At 54.1% G+C, this 17,204-nt stretch overlaps 1 protein-coding gene across 1 annotated transcript in view; it reads right to left on the bottom strand.

Annotated features, from left to right (window-relative positions):
* The window catches only part of MMP17 (matrix metallopeptidase 17), a 68,149-nt gene extending 51,234 nt beyond the window's left edge, over positions 1-16,915 (bottom strand). Inside the window, exon 1 of the mRNA XM_063351370.1 lies at positions 16,373-16,915. Within this exon, the coding sequence (XP_063207440.1) occupies positions 16,373-16,501 (129 nt within the window). The 5' untranslated portion in view covers positions 16,502-16,915. The remainder of the gene's footprint in view (positions 1-16,372) is intronic.
* Positions 16,916-17,204: the final 289 nt, after the last annotated feature.

Genomic DNA, 17,204 nt, shown 5'->3' with positions numbered 1-17,204 from the left:
ACCATGCCTACCCTTTTTTTAAATCCCTCCAGGGGTGGTGGTTCTCCAACACAGAGGGTTGATTTTGAGGGCGCAGGCAGCAGCATCACTCCCACGCACACACCTTCTCTCAGCTGCCTGCACTCAGATTTTAAGCAGGGCAAAGACGGGGTGCACAGAGCTGACTTCAGTCCTCCCTTGCCCCCGGCACCCCGGGACAGACAGCATCTCCCAGGCACCGGCTGCTGTGCAAAGGCAGAGAAGGCAGGATGCGGCTTGAATGCAAACACACCGGGGACGAGAAGACAAATGTCTCCGGGGGAAATAACGATGACCTCCCCAGCAGTGTCAGGAAACATTTGTCAAATGGCAGAAGTCATTAGCTGTTTCGCCGCTCACCTATCGGGAACGTCACATCGCTGGTGACGGCTGGTTAATGCAGACCTGACAGGGCTTTTGCTGCCACAGCCTGGGTCGGCTCCCCACTGCGGGTGGCAACAGCCAGGTTTGCGCAGCGCAGGCTTGGCCACCGGTCCAGGCACCCCCGGCTCTGCCCTTGCCCTGCTGATGGGCACAGCAAACCGAGCTGTGCCAGGAAAACCTGCCTGGCTTCTGGCATCCCTCTTGCAGTAACCACCAGTGCTCATTTTTCTATAAAATCAGAAGATTTCAAAGCCTTTTGCTAAAGGATCCCAGCCCACGCTGTGGCCGAGCACTCCCATGAGAGGCTTTGGCTCTGCAGCTGCCTTGGAATAAGGGAAAAGGAATTAAATTAAGTGCACCCATCACCTGGCAATGAAATGTTAGCATCAAGGGTCCTTTAGGGTAAGTCAGTGAGGCTTCCTCTCCTCTCTTAGGAAAAATGGCATGAATATCTGGACCAGCCAGAAAAGGTAAAGCAAGAGATGAAGGAGGTTAATCCAGACCCAGGTGTGATGAAGGGATGCTGAGCCACAAAATCAATGAGCAAACTCGTGCATTGGGATGCCCTGCCAAGGTGAGCTTTGAATTTATCATGACTGCGTTAAGATGTGTTCAGGCTAAGGTGCATTTTCTGCACTACATCTGAAACGTGAAGGAGAGGTGGTACCCCCAACAAGGGTAGCTGTGGCGGGGGGGACTGGAGGGGAGATGGTGTCCGGCACCTCGGCAGCACATCACACCCTGGATGCATTTGCAGCACACACATCCCTCACCCACCTCAGGCAAAACTCCTCCTCCTACATAAAACAGCACTGCGCACCTGAAAACACAGTGCTGGGAGTCCGTGAAATGAGGCAGTGAAAATGAGCAAGAGGCCGACTCCATAAAAGCCGCCACCACCCCCTCAGCAAAGAGGCCACTTATCTGCGATGCTACCTGCAGCAAGGGAATAAAGAATCGCGATGAAGTGAAGATGTGATTTCTTTCAGGGGGTCCTGAGCCGCCTCCTGCAGTTGAGACATCAACACGGGCGCATCGGTTGAGTCACCAAACCAACTTTGGCGGGTTTGCCTTCCTGGAGGAGCCTCTCCTGCGAAGGCGGCTTTAGGAGGAGAGGAGAAAGGGCTGCAAAATGCAGGACTGAGCAAAGCCACACAGCGCTGCCTGCGCGGCAGGGCACTGCTGTCAGCCGCCTTGACGGAGTGCTGCTTTCACACGGCCGCCCTCCTCCCAAACAACATTTTTCTCTGGAATGAAGCTGCATGTTAAAAGTCACTATATAAAAAATATTTGGGCATTGCCTGATCATAACACACCTTCCCTTGAGTGCCAAGGTAATTCTCATGCTGGCTTTCCTGCTCTTGAATCCACAGCAGAGCAGGGCAGGTTCCTGCAAAGCCTCCCCCCGTCCCCCCAAACCCAGCCAGGGTTGCAGCACTCCCCCCGCCACCTAAAACGCTTGCACTGCTTTCAGCCGTGTCTGCTTTTCTTGTCCTGGACTCGGATGGTGTGGGGTTTTTGGGGTGCCCAGCCCTTCGCTGGTACACACCGGCGGTGATGCCCAGAGATGCCTTGGGCACCCAATGCCTGCCAGGGGCATGGGTGATGGGCATCACAAGCACAGCGCACTGAAATCAAGAGTTGATGTTAAGAGTCAAATTCAAAACACAAGGAAACAGCATTAGCACAAGCTGGACAGAGGAAAAGGCTGTCGGAGACGCGAGTGCCAGGACCGAGCACCCCTGGGTGCTGTTTTGGTAGGGCAGGGGGAAGAAATAGGATCACTAGGAGACCCCTGAGCAGGTGGGAAGGGTCCTCCGGCCATCACTCCACCAGACCAGGGCATTCCCGTCCTGCCCAGGGCTGTCCCCGTGGGCAGGGACGGTGCCGGGGAAGCCCTGCAAGAGCCTCTCGGCCATGGTGCCGCCGCACCGTCTCCATCCCCCTCCCCGGCGCGGGGCTGGCAGGGCACCAGGGAAATTAAGCAGGCAATTCTAAAGCCGAGAGAAAAGCAGCCATCTGGGCCCTAACAGACAGGTCCTTTAATGAACAAAGGGAATTTTCTAGAGAAGCCGGAGAAATGCATCGGTCTGAATAAAAGAAGCGGGTAACCCCTCCGATCCATCCAGAGGCTGCCGTAAGAGAGAAGCTTTCAGGGAGCGCTGAATACCGGGGTAATGCCCCGTCCTGTCTAATTAAAGGCTGAAGCAGGAGATGGGCTGAAGCGGTGGGAAGCAGGAAGGAGCAGGGTGGGCTGGGGGTGAAGTTCAAGCTTTTCGGTGCCACAAAGAGCTGGAGCAGCGCCCCCTGCCTAGGAACCCTACCTTTGGGGATGGGATTTGCATCACTAAGTCCCCTAGGAGACTTTATGTGCCCTCACCTTAACTCTCGGCATATTCCCCTGCAGAAAGCACGATTAGTACGCGTGTGATGGACAGAAAACCCAGGTGACTTTTCCAGGTCACAGCTCCAAAGTTCAGGGTACAAACCTGGCGCCCTTGCCCTCACCTTCCACATCCACCACCAGCTACAGACACCTCCTCCCCTTTCTGCTCTTCCTCATAGGAAAACCAGCATCACTCACAATTCAATTTTCGAGCACTTTCTCACCCCATCGCTTCGTGCTCTGACACATTTCCTAATCTTGTTTTGCACGCTCGCAGGCAGCGCTCCCCCTTCGCCTGGGGCTGGCGAGCAGGTCTCGTTTGAAGCTCTTCCAGGTTATTGAACTACTATGTTAATGCAGCTTGTTTCCCATCAGTCGAGGGCAGAGTGCCGGGGACATCATCTATTTTCCATGTTTATTTATGTCAGGAGAGTCCTTAAAGGATTTGTTTGCAGCTGCTTCGGTCGCTGCTCTTGCCGGTTACCTCCCGCCCCACTGCGTGCCAGCAAGTCAGGCCCAGGGAGACTGGAGTCCACCAGCTTCCTTCAGCTGTTTTGATGCCGTGGAAACAACTAATTTCCCTTACACTTCTTAAGGAGGACCAGAATCGCCCTTTTTTCTGGCTAATAGGGTCTCACGCCCCTTGAAGGTAAGGCCCCCTGGGAATCAGCAGTGGTCCCTCAGTCTAACAGCCCAGCGAAGGGACGGCTCTGGGCACCACCTTTTTGGATGGCTTGAGCACGGCCCATCTGGACATTGATGATACGATCACAGCAGAAAGCAATGTTGCTCCTGCAGCGTGTGGCCCGCCCCCCCCAGGAACCAGCTCCTCCACCAGGACGACGTGGACGGAGACCTGTAAGCACTTGAAAAATGGAGGTATCGGGATTATCTCAACAGAGTAGTTCCTTCTGCCCCTCTCATCCTTGTGAAGGAACCAGCTGGGTGTGTAGTTGACTCTGCTGGCCACTGCCTTTACTATTATTCTTTCTCCAGGCCCAGTCATGGCTGCAGGTGGTCACTTTTTTTTGCTATAAACAATAAAAGTCTAATTTGCACATGGAGGTGACCTCCTCTGCACCAGCCCCTGCTCAGGGCTCCGCACCAGCACTGATTCGTCACCCACAGATGATGGCCAGACCCTGCGCCCTTCCCCAGGTGGTCCAAGCCCGTGCATCGCCCCACTCCCAGCTGCTTCCCAGCAACTTCCAGCTCTTTGGAGCATCCCGAGGTGATGTGCTGGGAGCTGGCTGCCAATTAGTTTTCTCTTTAGGGTTCAAGGCTACCCCGGCAGAGAAGAACGTGCCATATTGATTTCCTCCATTGTCCTCGCAACTGTCCGGGCAAAGAAACATTTGTTATTTGGTGACAGATCCCTGTGGAGGCCACTCAGGCATCCTACCCACGGAGCTGGTAATTCTGCCAGAAACTCTGCTTTAAAGGGTTTTGCAATGTTAATTAAATTTCTGCAGTTGTATCTCTTGGCTCTGAACAAGAGCCAAGCTTCTCTGAGCACGTGAGGAAGGGCTCAGCTCCTCATCCCCGTTCAAACCTGGCTCTGAGCAAGTCTGGCTCCCAAAACTGAATTCCCTGTACGCAACATCTGAAATACAATATTGTCCCTCACCAAAAGGGAATGAATTCAGGACTGTCCGGGTTCAGACATGGTGTGGGTCTAAATATCCTAGAGGCTGAGAGATGATCCCAGAGCTACAAAAAAAGGACATGTCCCTGCCTGGAGAAGCGATTCCTCTAAGTAGACAAGCAAAAATGAGTATTTGTGATCGCACAGACAGGCATGATGCAGGAGGGACAGTGAGTCAGCCCAAGGACTCCGGATTAATTTGACACAAAGCTCCCGCAACCCCGGCTCCCTTTCGCCTCTGACGACGCAGAGGCCCTGCCTCGGGCGGGCACCGATGTCCTCTGCCAGCACAGCTGGGCTTTTGGAGACACGGCTTTCCAGGAAAGCATGCAACGAATAGGAGCTGCCAAGCACCTGGGAAATGCAGGAGGAGACAAGTTGGTTTTAATAGTTAACATTCTTTAGAAATTTAAAACAGAGGCTGTTTTTTTTCAGGAAGAGACTATTAATAAATGAGATAGGAGGGAAGCGTGAAGAAGATAAGGAGAACTTTAACTCAGAGAAGCTGTGGGACTGGAGCCTCCCGAGCAGCAGGGGTAGATCCACTGCTTGAGCTGTCCCCGTGGCAGAGGTGGGAGACGGGCACTTGGCTCACTGGGGTCCCGCAGGGCTGGGAAACCAGAACGGAGGATGGAAAACAGACCGACGGTGCTGAGCTGGCGTTTCCTACACAACATAGCGCGATTCCTGCCAGATATTACAAAGGGGCCTGGAAGCGAGGCGGTTGGTGGGGTCAGAAGATGCTTGGCACCAGCAGGTTTGCTCCAGGGCAGCTATTAATCATTGCCCTTTGCGGCTGGAGCTGCCCGAGTGCAACGGAGGGGGGGTGCTGGGCTGCGAAGGCGAGAGCCAGCACACTGGCACAGTGGTCCCACGGACACATTCACCCACTGACATTTTCAGGAGGTGGCCAAAGTGGCATCATGCCTTCCCGAGGAGAGCAGCAGAGCCACCACAGACAGGGGACGGTGGGTCTGTGCCTGCGCTGAGGCTATGGGACATACCCGGCGGGCTCAGTGCCACCGTTGTTCAGCCTGGAGAATAGAAGGCTCCGGGGAGACCTCAAAGCCCCTTCCAGTTCTTAAAGAGGGCCTACAGGAAAGATGGGGACAAACTTTTTAGTAGGGCCTGTTGCGATAGGACAAGAGGTAACGGTTTTAAACTAAAAGCGCATAGATTTGGACTAGATATAAGGAAGACATTTTTTATGTTGAGGGTGGTGAGGCACTGGCACAGGTTGGTTGCCCAGGGAGGTGGTAGATGCCCCATCCGCGGAAACATTCAAGGTCAGGTTGGATGGGGCTCTGACCATCCTGATCTAGTTGAAGATGCCTCTACTCATCGCAGGGCGGGTTTACTAGATGGCCTTTTAAGGTCCCTTCCAACCCAAACTATTCTATGATTTCAAGAAGAAAGTCAAAGTTTGTGCAGCTGTTGATACAGGTATGTGCTGTGAGGTAAAAGGCAATTACTGCAGAATAAGAGCAAGGAGGCGCAGAAGACACTTTGCAAATATTATCCACTTAACGCATGGACTGCTGTCACCACGCAGGGATTTAGTGACCAAAGGTCTGCACCAAGGGGCAGGATTTGAACGCTGGGAGCCCCTGCCTCCCAGGCTAAGTTAATACCGTTCCCCTCACCCTCTATTAATGACAGCAATAAAAAAAGGCGCTCAGGCAGCAGTCTGGAGGGCTGGGCACAGTGCGGACCCTGGGGGAGAGCCCAGCACCCCACCCTGCTCCCACAGGTGGGTTTCCAACCTCGCATCCAGCCCAGCACCAACGTATTTTCTCGGATATTTTCCCAGTTTCCACAAGAGGGCACCGGCACAACACCAACGGGGATGCCAGGGTGTCCCCGAGCAGCGCCAGGCCCCTTCCCACCACCCACCCAGGGACAGAAGGGAAGCGGTTGATGTCCATCTCCCAGGAGAGCTCCCTGCACAGGCTGTGAGGGGGGAGATCTCGGTTCTGGAGTCCTGGCTCACCAAGACATTTGCTATCCCAGAAAGAAACCTCTTTTGCTCAAAAAGGCGATTTTCCGTTGTAGCTCCGCTAACACCAAAGGGCTGCAGGGAGGGAAGCAGGCTTGCCCCAGTGGGTGCAGAAGGGCACCTGCCATCACCCATCTCTTCCAACCTCTGCACCCCGGGTGCAGCCCAGGCAGGGAGCAGGAACCCTCAGGAGCTGCTCCTCTGGGAAAATGGCTTTGTCTGTAGGGAGCTGCTGGGCTCCTGGCAAACCCTGATCCAGGGAAAGACCTAGCTGGAAAGAGATAGACCAGGGAAAGTAAATCCCCAGAAGTGTGGATAAAAAGAGCTGGCCTAGCTCCACAGGTGGGCTCTGCAGAGCAGATCCACGGGGCACACACCTACCCCAACCTGGGGGCCGGCCAGCAGAACCACAAGTGTCCAGAAGGCAGAAGTCACTCCAGGGTATCACCTGGGAGAGCTGCATCCCGTAGCTGCCGCCAGGGCAGGCCCAGGTCCCGCAGATGCCCGATGCCTCTTGTTCCCGGCAGCATCACGAGCAGTGACAGATCTCAGCGCTGCCAGGACCCTGCCGAGGTGCAGCCTGACCACACGCAAACTGCTACCAGCGCCCATGCAGCAGCAGTCGCTTTCATACTGCAACTGCGAGCAAACACGTCAAGCGCTGCTTCCTCCACTACACAACCCTCTGCTCTGCTGCAGTTTGACAGGGAATGAAGCAGCTCTTAAGAGCCAAAATACATAACGCTGCCAAGCGCTGAGCCAGCCTCTCACGTGGAGCCCCTTGCGCTGTACCCCAGGGAGCTGCTGTTATAGTCAAAGGAGGGGACCCCAGAAAAGCCACCCAACTCCAGGCTGGACTGGACACCCTTCACAAAGGGAAGCCTGTGACAATTAGAGACCTGGTGCTCAGACTTCAGGTTACCTTTCAGCGAGAGATATGGTTTCTCAGCCAACAACTACATCTCATGCCTCAGAGCCTGGCAGATCAGGCACTCAGTGCTCTGTTTTAGGCAGAGAAAGAGGGTTTTAGTATCTTCTTGAGAGAGTTTTTTAACCCAGGTGAGCTTGTCGAAGACTATTCCAATTGCTGTTGCCCCATTCACCGCCCATATGGGACCCCGGAGCGTGACAGCTGGTTTTCTCTAGATTATCTTGATCCTGCTGGACACTGAGTGAGCGCGTACCAAAGCGCGAGGTGTGTTAGAAATGCCAAAACAGCAACAGATTGTCTGACAGGGCTGTCATTCTGTCATGAAGTATGACATGCATCCAGCCCGGGAGGAAGAACTGGATTGATGTACACTTTAGTGCCGGCTCAGGCCATCCAAGATTATTCCTCATTTTGGAGCCTCATTGATCAGACCTGGCGGATACATTTCTGGAGCATAAACAAAATATGGCAGAAGTCCCAAACCACCCTTTAGCTGCACCTTCTATATAAAACACGTTGCCATTCCACAAACGCGTCTATAAGGGATTTTCCTTCGTGAACCCAATTTCCTCTCGCTTTTGAACAAAAATGCATCTCTGACATGAAAGGTGCAAAGGTAGAGACAGCATGGCTTGGTACAGAGCAACAGGGAATTTGCCGAGCAGCAACAAAATGGAGAACAAACAAGAAAAATAAAAGCCAATTTAATGCAGAGAATTTGTCAAAGGAGCAAAGATGCTTCTCGAGCAGCATCACTGACCGCCCTTCTGCTGCCAGACGTGCCGGAGGGACACTATGAGCACGAAGAAGGAACAGCAACAATAAAGTAAACACAAGTAACAAGGTGGGAACAAGCCTATGGGCTGGTGGGAGCTCCCCATGCTCCCCAACACGTGCCTCCTCAAAGGCGCAGCCTCGGACAAGCACCGGCTAGGACATAACTAATGTTGAGTGGATGTAATATCTCCGGAAGAGATCCCACATGGTGGGCTCAAGACAAACGGGAGAGACCGCTCTGTTTCTCTCCTGCTCAGTGATAAATGAGACCTGACACCCATTCCCAAAGGCTGAATTCATCAACTCCAGACCTTACAGGTGATTAGATCTGGAGCCGTGTTGGGATTGTCTCTAGCAGTCATGGTGTCTTTTTGGTCCTCATGCTTTTTTTTGGCATCTTATAACAAAACTTCCCAGGAGCTACAGGAGGACAAAAGGAGCATTTTCTCGTGTTACACCCTTCAGCCAAGCAGACCTCCAAATGTTTGGTAATATAATTATGCAGGGTGGCTGTGGAGGAACCCAGCAGAGCCGCCCAGCAGCTCAGGGCACCAGGAGTCACAGCTTTGACTTCAAGAGAAACGTGAAAATCCATCTCCTGAGATGCACTTCAGCCACAACGTCAGCAGTAGTGTTCCTGCATGTGACAACATCTCACTGAGAAACACAAATCTCCATGAAGGGTTGACTGATACGTAGACAGTCAAAGCCTGAGAAGAAGTAGTATAGCTTATAATTCGCAGCGTTTTGGAAAGTCTACAGCTGCCAATCAAGTGCACAATTCCTCAGTTGAGTGTTTCCAGGCTTTCCTCTCAAAAGGGATCCCATGGGAACCCCTTCTTCACACACCGGTCTTTTCTATCTGTTTATCCCATTCAGATCCCCTCCAGAGGTCAGCTGCTCACTTGGTCCCAACGCCGCTCCTGCATCTGCTTCCTCAACCTCAAAAAAGCCTTCGACAGTGACATCTCCAAAGTCCGGCAATAGTCTGTGAAGTTTTCTTTTGATCTCTTGGTAATCTTCTATCTCCAGCAAGGAGCATTTTGTGGGAAGGGGAAAAATCCAGAGCTGGGCGGTTTGGGATGGAAGCCCTGGGGAAGCTGTATGGGATTAAATGCCTCCACCACAGTGTAGGACAGGCAACCTCCGCAAATGAAGACAGACGTGTGGATGAAGCAGTCCACACCTCTTATCTCCCACTTGTATTTTGGATGAGGGAACCTTTTGAACCTAAAGAAGGACGTGCGTAGCAGGCCGTATAGGACACACTCAAATTGCAGAGCAAACCCAGGATGTAACGGCAGTGCCTGGGCTGTCGGGTGATCTTCAGCAGCCGGGAGCTGAACCACAGGAGGTGCCAGTTGGGGTTTGTTAAATGACAAGATGATATTATCCAAACATGTCCATCACCTTCAAGTACGGACCCTGTGACACAGGTAAAATTGCTTTTGTTCACCCAAAAGATCAATATTGTCAGGATGAAATAATATGTCAGCCGGTGTGAAGAACGCTGCCTGACCACTGACAGTCAACAGGCAGAAACTCCCTCTTGAAAAAATAATATAAAAGAAATCCTGAATATATTGTCACTTTCCAAATCACCGTATTTGGACCATTCTCACCAGGACCTGTAGATCATCTCCAGATTTCTTGGAAGAATGACTTTCTGTGCACATGGTTTATTCTGATGCAGAAAATTCCTCAGATGTAATCGGGTTCTTTTCTATTAAATCATCAAGGCAAATCAAGCTGCCAGAGTCCCATCTGAAGTCAACAGTCCTCAGTGAACATTGACATTTACTCCACATCACTCGCGGCAGGACTTTCCTCTGCACAAACCTGTTGTCAAAGGCAGTTTCTCATTACGCTTATCTAAAACTCTCCGGTCCTTTGGCAACTTCTTCCCCTCGCCCCCGCACGTCTGCTTTGTTTCGTGCTGGATTTAACTTTGCATATGTGATTTGGTGTGGGTTTTTTTAATATAACATCAAATCTCTTAATTCTCTGACCCAGAAATCAGAGACAATCCTCATAAAAATCTGGGACAAAGAAGACACATGCAGCTGCACACGCGCAGCAGCAAGAGCTTCCGAAACTCCCAAATCTACCCATTTAAAGTGATTTTGATTAAAGAAAGCATTTTGAGAACTGTTGCTGTCAGAACTCGATTATTTTGAAAGCAAATCCTTGGCTTCCAAGTGCAGCCCTACTCTGAACAAGACACTTTAAAGAGCGACGGCGCGGTGGCCCAGGTTTACCATCAGCCGGCGGTCCGCACCCGGGATGCGAGGGCCTTTCCCTCCCACATTGTCACCTCCGTGAGGCCAGCAAGGACCCGACACCCACGCCGGGTACGCGCCTGCCCCCACAGCATCCAGAAAGAAAGGTTCCCTCAGCAGCAGCGTGACCTTTCCCAGAGCCGCACAGCCCGTTCCTGCAGCACTTTTGCCAATGAGTAAATAATGAGAAATTAGTGCGCGGCCCCGGCGATGAGTCAGAGCGAGCCGCCGCTGCCACTAATGAACCTGCGGGGGCAAAGCAGGGTGTCGGAGACATCTAAACCCCCTGTTTTCATGACGACATCACCCGTGTCACCCCTGTGTCCTCGGCGAGGTTGACGTGCATTGTCCCACCAATAAGTCACACCCAGACACGGGAGAGCCCCGGCCGATGCCAGGCAGGGGATGGGAGCGCGCTGCGTTTCGCATTGCCTCTTCGCAAGCTTGGTTTAATGAGGGAGAATGATGAAACATCACAAGCTGAGTCAGGTCAGCACAGGCAGGCAGCGACCTCCCGTGGGAGAGGCCCCGGAGTTTTTAGGGGCAATGGGAGGGTGCAGAGGTACAGCTCCACCACACGCTACCACCAGGGATGGCAGCGTCCCCCTGCGGGCGTCCTACCAGCCAGGAGCTTCTTCTACCCCCGCAACGCTTCACTATGGCACCCAAAGATGAAGAACAAGGGCAAGGTGGGGGCACACCCTCTCCATCCCCAGCACCAACCATGGGGAAGCCCCCAGTCACAGCAGGGTTTCACCCACCTGCTCCGAGCCCTTCCTGAAGAGAGTCTCATTAAAGCGGGTAATTTAGCTTAACTACCCCGGGTAATTCACACGGCTGGGTCCACAATAGCGGCCAAGCGCAGGAGGAAATTGCATTACTGTATCTGGAGGTCTGGGGTGCTCAAATCTGAAAAGGAAATAGCGGTTCAACCCAGCCAGGGCTTTAACACCAGATTAAATGCTTTCACAGGAGCCTGTCCATTTGAAAGCTTCCAGCCAGCCTTTTGTCGAGCCAATTTAGTTTGCATTGTACTTTGGCTTCAAGAGGTACCTTAAAATGTAACCAGCAGCACTTTTTTTTTTTTTTTTTTTTTTTTTTTAACATGGTAGCTTAACTTTCTTGGAGGGACTTCATGGACCTGGGATGGCCACTGCTCTGTCCAGGAAGGCAATGAAGTGCTTTAGAGGCACAGGAGCCAAGCAAAGCTCCTCTCTCCGACGCCGTTGGCCTGAATGCGTTATTGTTTAGGGAATCTATTTGAGCATTTTGTGCTGAAAGACTCGCCTTTTTAGAAGGCTGAATGAAGCTCCAATTGGGATTATCAATTTTTAATCTCCCCATTAGCAGAAACAGAAGGTTACGAGTCTGGTAGTTTCTCTTGCTAGAGGGAACAGCCTATTTCCATACAAGAATTTCACTTTAAGAGGGCTAATTATCCCAAGCCTTGAACCAGGAGGTAACCTATGTCTCAGGGACACCGTGCCTAGCCCCAGGTGCTTAAATGCAGCAATTTAGGAGAGTTCCTGGCTGATCCCAGGGCAGGCAGGACCGCGGCTGGACCAGCACGTGGGCATGTGGCAGGGCCAGCAGCAGGATGCTCCCACCCTCCTGCCGGCAGGGACAGACCCCAGGGACAGCAAGAAGGAGCCCATTCCGCAGGCGTGGGCCGGCTTCAGCTCTGAAATCCGGCACCTAGGAGACGCAGGGCACAGATTTGTAGGAATCCTGCCCCTCCGCTCCCCAATGTGGGGACACAGAGGGACCTCTGTCTGTCCGCCCCCAGCCCACTCCACAGGGCTCTGTGCCACCCCGGCTCTCCCCACAGGCACATCCTTGTCATTCAAATGAGAAGCTGCCACAAAGGCGAGGGCCCTGCCCTGAACAAAGAGCCGCTTGGGATGGCGGCGAAGGGGGACGCGGGTCCGTGGTCTCCATGAATGCAAATGCCTCCATCCCCTGGGAGCAACTTCTCTGGGAACAACACAGACAGGCTTTGTGAGCGGGAGGCCGAGGGAGGCATCGCTCGTACGCAAGCCCCCAGGAATGCCCAGCAAGGCCCAGCTGGAGAAACGCCTGGGGGGCACACACAGACCTTCCCCGTCACCCCTGACCACCAAGTCAAGAAAAAGCAGCTCACACTAGTCTTTTTTGCACCCGTGCTCTGGCAGACAAACTAAAACTTTCCCGGCACTCCTGCGTCCCTTGGCCACTGACGCCAGAGCCCATCTCCACAAGGGATGATCTCGGTGATGCCACCACCACCACCCCACCGCCAGCTCCCACCCTGCAACCCCAGCACTACATCAAAGTGTCTCCCTCGGGGCCAAGCTTGCTCAGTGTCCTGGTCTGAGCAACACAACATTCATTTCTCTTTCAGTAATTTTACTTTCCAGTAAGGTTTCTTCTAATGCTTGGGAAAAGTGCATTTTTAGAAGACTCTAGTGTCTGAATTTGTGAAAATATTTACTTTATAGCCAGCTATGGGATGTGGCTTTCAATCGAGCTCGCCAGGTGTGGGGATGAGGAGGAGCGAGACCCGGGCACTTGACCCAGGCTGCCAATGGGATTTATTTCATGCCATGAACGTCACATTCAATATGAATTAGAAAGTTTGCAGAGGAGCTTTCTCTTCTATGGTGGCTGCGATTCCAAGAACTCCTTGCCCTGGTGCCGGAGCCTCGAGCCCTTCCCTTCCTCCTGAAGCCGCAGCGCTCGCAGTGTCCCCCGTTTGCTGTCCCTGCTGGGAGTGCCTGGCTTCCTGCTGGTGGAATGGGCTGAGTATGGTCCTTGTATATTCTGTATTGGTATCAAGATCAATATTGGTTCTTTAGTATTGTTAATTATTTAGTATTATTCTGTTAAATCCATTTATATTTCAACCCTCATGTTGCCTTGTTTTTCCCCCGATTCCCCTTTCAGGGTGGGGAGATGACATTGGGTGATAGAAGAACTGTCTAAATGACAGTAAAGTGTCGTGGGTTCTTCAAACCCTAACACTCACCCTTTGCCCGGCACCCAATGTCCCACCACACAGCTGCCGCGTGGGAGGACCCGCGGGCCGGACCTGCTGGCTCAACAGCCAGCCCCGTTACAGAGCAGCAGGTCTCCAGGTCAACACCTTGTGTACAGACTCCACCGCCCGGCTCGTCTGAACAACAAAACTCGAAGGTAGACCTCCCTGCGGACCTGGTTCAAAGCCCAGTGAAGCGGGAGCTCTGATTACTTGGTTACTACTAACACATATGAAGTTTTTGCTGCTCTCACCCCTGAGACGCTCAAGCCCAACAGCCATAAAAAGCTGCGATTAGCGAGCGCCGGGCACCACGGTGAGGAGGGGCTGGGGGGTTTACTGTAAAGGCCGCAGCGCAAAATGGAAAGTAGTAAATCTCAAAAGCAACATACTAAATTCAAGGCAAACACTCAAGTCAAACTCCATTCCATCTGCTATTTTATGCTCTCTTTCTTAGAGCAGCTAATGGAGAACAATAAAAACATTAATAATCAAGCTAGATTTATAAAGTGGGCAGGATATTCCACTAGTAATGAAATCTAGAGAATCATTCAATATTATATTGCTTTGGGCAGCACTCTAACAAGAACTGCCTTTGAATTATAGCCTTCTCGCATTTTGCTGAACTTTAATTTGGCCCAGCATCGCTGTTTCATTTAAAACGAACCTATGTCAGGACCGGAGCGCAGGACGCAGCTCGGCGGCGCAGTCCTGCTGGGCACCGAAGGCCTCTCAGCTGCAAGGGGGGGTATTTGGGATCTAAAAGCTCTGTTGACACTGTGCTCTCTTTACTGCAGAGAATTGCTGGATATAATTTTCAAAGGTTAGCAGTGCTTTCTATTGCCATGGTTTCATGCTTCCTAGTTTTCAAATATTTGGTTGAAATGCATCACAGATCTTTAATTTCTTAGTTGCTTCCTAAAGTGGACATCAAATAATTCTTCTGAAAGCTCTCACTTCCCACACAGTAGTATTTTCCTGACAAACACCTCTGAAAATACCTGGCATTTTCTGCTCCCTGCTGCTCATTAGAGGGCATAAGCACAAACCTGTCTTACAATCAACCCCTTTGTAACCCCACCAGCGCCGTCTCCAGCCACAGAGATGTAGTTGCCCCAGCAAAAAATCACCAAGACACCCATCTGACATCATCTCCTCTGTCCTCCCCAAGCCTGAATAGCCTCTCGACGCCAGGCACTGCAATCCCCTTCTCCCGCAGTTTCACTCCGGCACAGTCATCACCATCCCCGGCATCTTTTGCTTTGCGAGACTGACACAGCTCTTCAGCACGGCTTTGAGCGACCGCTCAAATCCAGTCCAGGACAAAAAAAAAAAAAAAAAGGTACCTTAATGCCTGAAAGCCGTCAGTGATAACTAATAAGCCCCCTCGAGTATTAACATTTAACCTGTAAAAGCTGAGTGCAGCATGTACGGTAGCAAGGGCAAAAGCAGGTCAAAGACGAAGTTTGAGTCAAATTGATTGGGGCAGAATACACCAATTCATGTTCTGTTTGCATGAAATATTAATTCCAGCTTTAACATTCGGTTATAGAGGAAAGCAAATGCACCATAATGATGCAGATGTGCCTTATTTTCTCCACGTTTTCTGTTCTGCGAGGAAGCGATGGGACAAAGCGAAGGGATGCTTTGTCCTTCCTGGCAGGTGTTGGAGCAGGAGCCTGTGAGCCGGAGCACATACTCAGTGGCCGAGGCTCGGCGTCGGCGTCCTGCGCACTGCTCCGTGCGAGCCCCACTCGTTAGATAACCCAGCTGTGCTGCAAATCAGCCCTGCCGTCCTCCTTCACAGCAGCTCACCGGCGGCGGTTTGAAATTCAGTGAATTTCAGGGAATTTCTCCAAACTGGCGGGTCCAGCCCCAGGACTGCTCGTCCACGCCCAGCCCCAGCCAGCTTTCCAACACCTGGGTTTGACGCGTTGTAGGGTTTCTCCTCTCTGAGCTACAGCTGGCATCAGCTACAGGAAACTTTTCCTCCTGCAGGAGAAAAGCCTCCATCTCTCCCCTCTCAGGGAAGACGCCGTGGAGCTGTACGGACCCGCTGGCACCGTGACCTGGCAGGGACATGACCTAAGCCCTCGCTGCCTGCTAAAACCTCTCAGCTCCCCACAAACCAAGTGGGCACCTGCGGGTGGAGAGGCAGGACCACAAGGATACCCACGCTGTGCAGACCACCGCAATGAAGTCAACCCTCCGCCTGCTGCCGGCACAGCGCAGCCCCTAAAACATCCCCAAGGGCGTCCCAGTCCCCAGGGATCGCTCGGACTCCAGACATGCCATTTTACCCCACTTGCTGGCGGGAGTTTGTGCGGCTCCACCGCAGGTGGAGAGCCCTTGAGAGAGGCCAGCCCTTTCCCAGTGTCTGAGAAATCACCATCCATGTGTGAAGGCTGGTGGGGCCATCACCCCGTGGTGCTGGGCTGGCAGAAAGTTGGGTCACCACAACGGGGTGCAAGGGGGACACAGTGTAGTGGGTGCAGGGGGGACACCGTGCGCTGGGTGTGTGCAACGGTTGCAAGGGGATGCACTGCACACCGGGTGCAAGGGAGGGGGGCACTGGCTTCAAAAGGGCTCCGTGCAGTGGGGATAGGGTGGGGGGCACTGAGTGCAGGGGGGAAGGTGGACCCTTCAGTGGGCGGGGGGGGGGGCACCGGGTGTAACACGAGGCACCATGTAGAGGGTGCTGGGGGACCACCAGGTGTAAAGGGCCTCCGAACAGCGGGTACAAGCTGGAGGGCACCGGCTGCTAAGGGGGGCACCGAGCAGCGCCGGGGGAGGGGGGCATTTCCAGCCGCCAGAGCTCGCCCAGCGCCGCGGGGGACGGCGATGCCCGGAGCTGGGGGGGACACACCTAGAGAGGCGGGGGCCGGGTAGGGTGGGAGCGAGAGGAGTCGGGCGGGGGTGGGGGGGGGGTCGCGGATAACTCACAACTCCTCGGGTGATGTCGTCCGCCGCGGGGGTGGGCGCTGCGGGGGCTTCTTGCCACGCCAGCCACAGGGCGACCACGAGGAGCATCTCCCGGCGGCGGGCGCGGTGCCGGGCGGCGGGGCTCAGCATCCCCCCGCGCCCTGCGCCCCCCGCCGCCCGCCCCGGCAGGGCCCGGCCCCGCGCTGGGCTCCGCCGGGCCGCCGGGCTCCGCGCCGCATCCGCGCTCCCGCCCCGGGCTGCGGCCGCCGCCGGGGAGAGAGGCGGGAGGGCTCCGCTCCGCGTCCGCGCCGCCGGGCAGGTTCCGCTCCTCTCCGCGCTGTTCCGCCGGGGATGCTCCGCTCCGCTCTTCTCCGCTGGGGATGCTCCGCCGCCGGGGCGGCTGTGGGGCGGCGGGTGCGCGGTCACATCGCCCCGCTCCCGCACCCCGCGGAGCGAGAAAGTTGCTTCGAGCGCTGGCGCGGAGCGAAGCGGAGCTCGGTGGCGGCGGCTGCCGCTGCCCGGGGCTGCCGAAGCTCCACCGCTCCTGCCATGCACCCCTCTGCGCCCGGCCGGCGGCGGGGGAGGAGAGGAGGAGGGAGAGGAGAAGGAGGAGGAGGAGGAAGGGATGCTAATGACGGAGGCGGTGTCAGGGCTCCGGCGGGGAGGGGGCGGTACAGCGCGGTCTGGCCGCGGCGCTGCGCAGCGCCGAGCACCGGCACCGCTCCACACGGCCGGGAGGAGAGGGCTCAGTCCCCGCGCAGGTTGCGTCCCCTCTCGGCTTCGCGTCTGCCTCTGCCCTCGGGTTTCCGACACGCTTCTTTTTAAGCATCAGCGTTTCTTTAAGTACCGGCCC

Source organism: Chroicocephalus ridibundus, chromosome 13 (assembly GCF_963924245.1).
Source record: "Chroicocephalus ridibundus chromosome 13, bChrRid1.1, whole genome shotgun sequence".
Lineage (NCBI taxonomy): Eukaryota > Metazoa > Chordata > Aves > Charadriiformes > Laridae > Chroicocephalus > Chroicocephalus ridibundus.
This window is presented reverse-complemented; position numbering and strand designations above follow the sequence as displayed.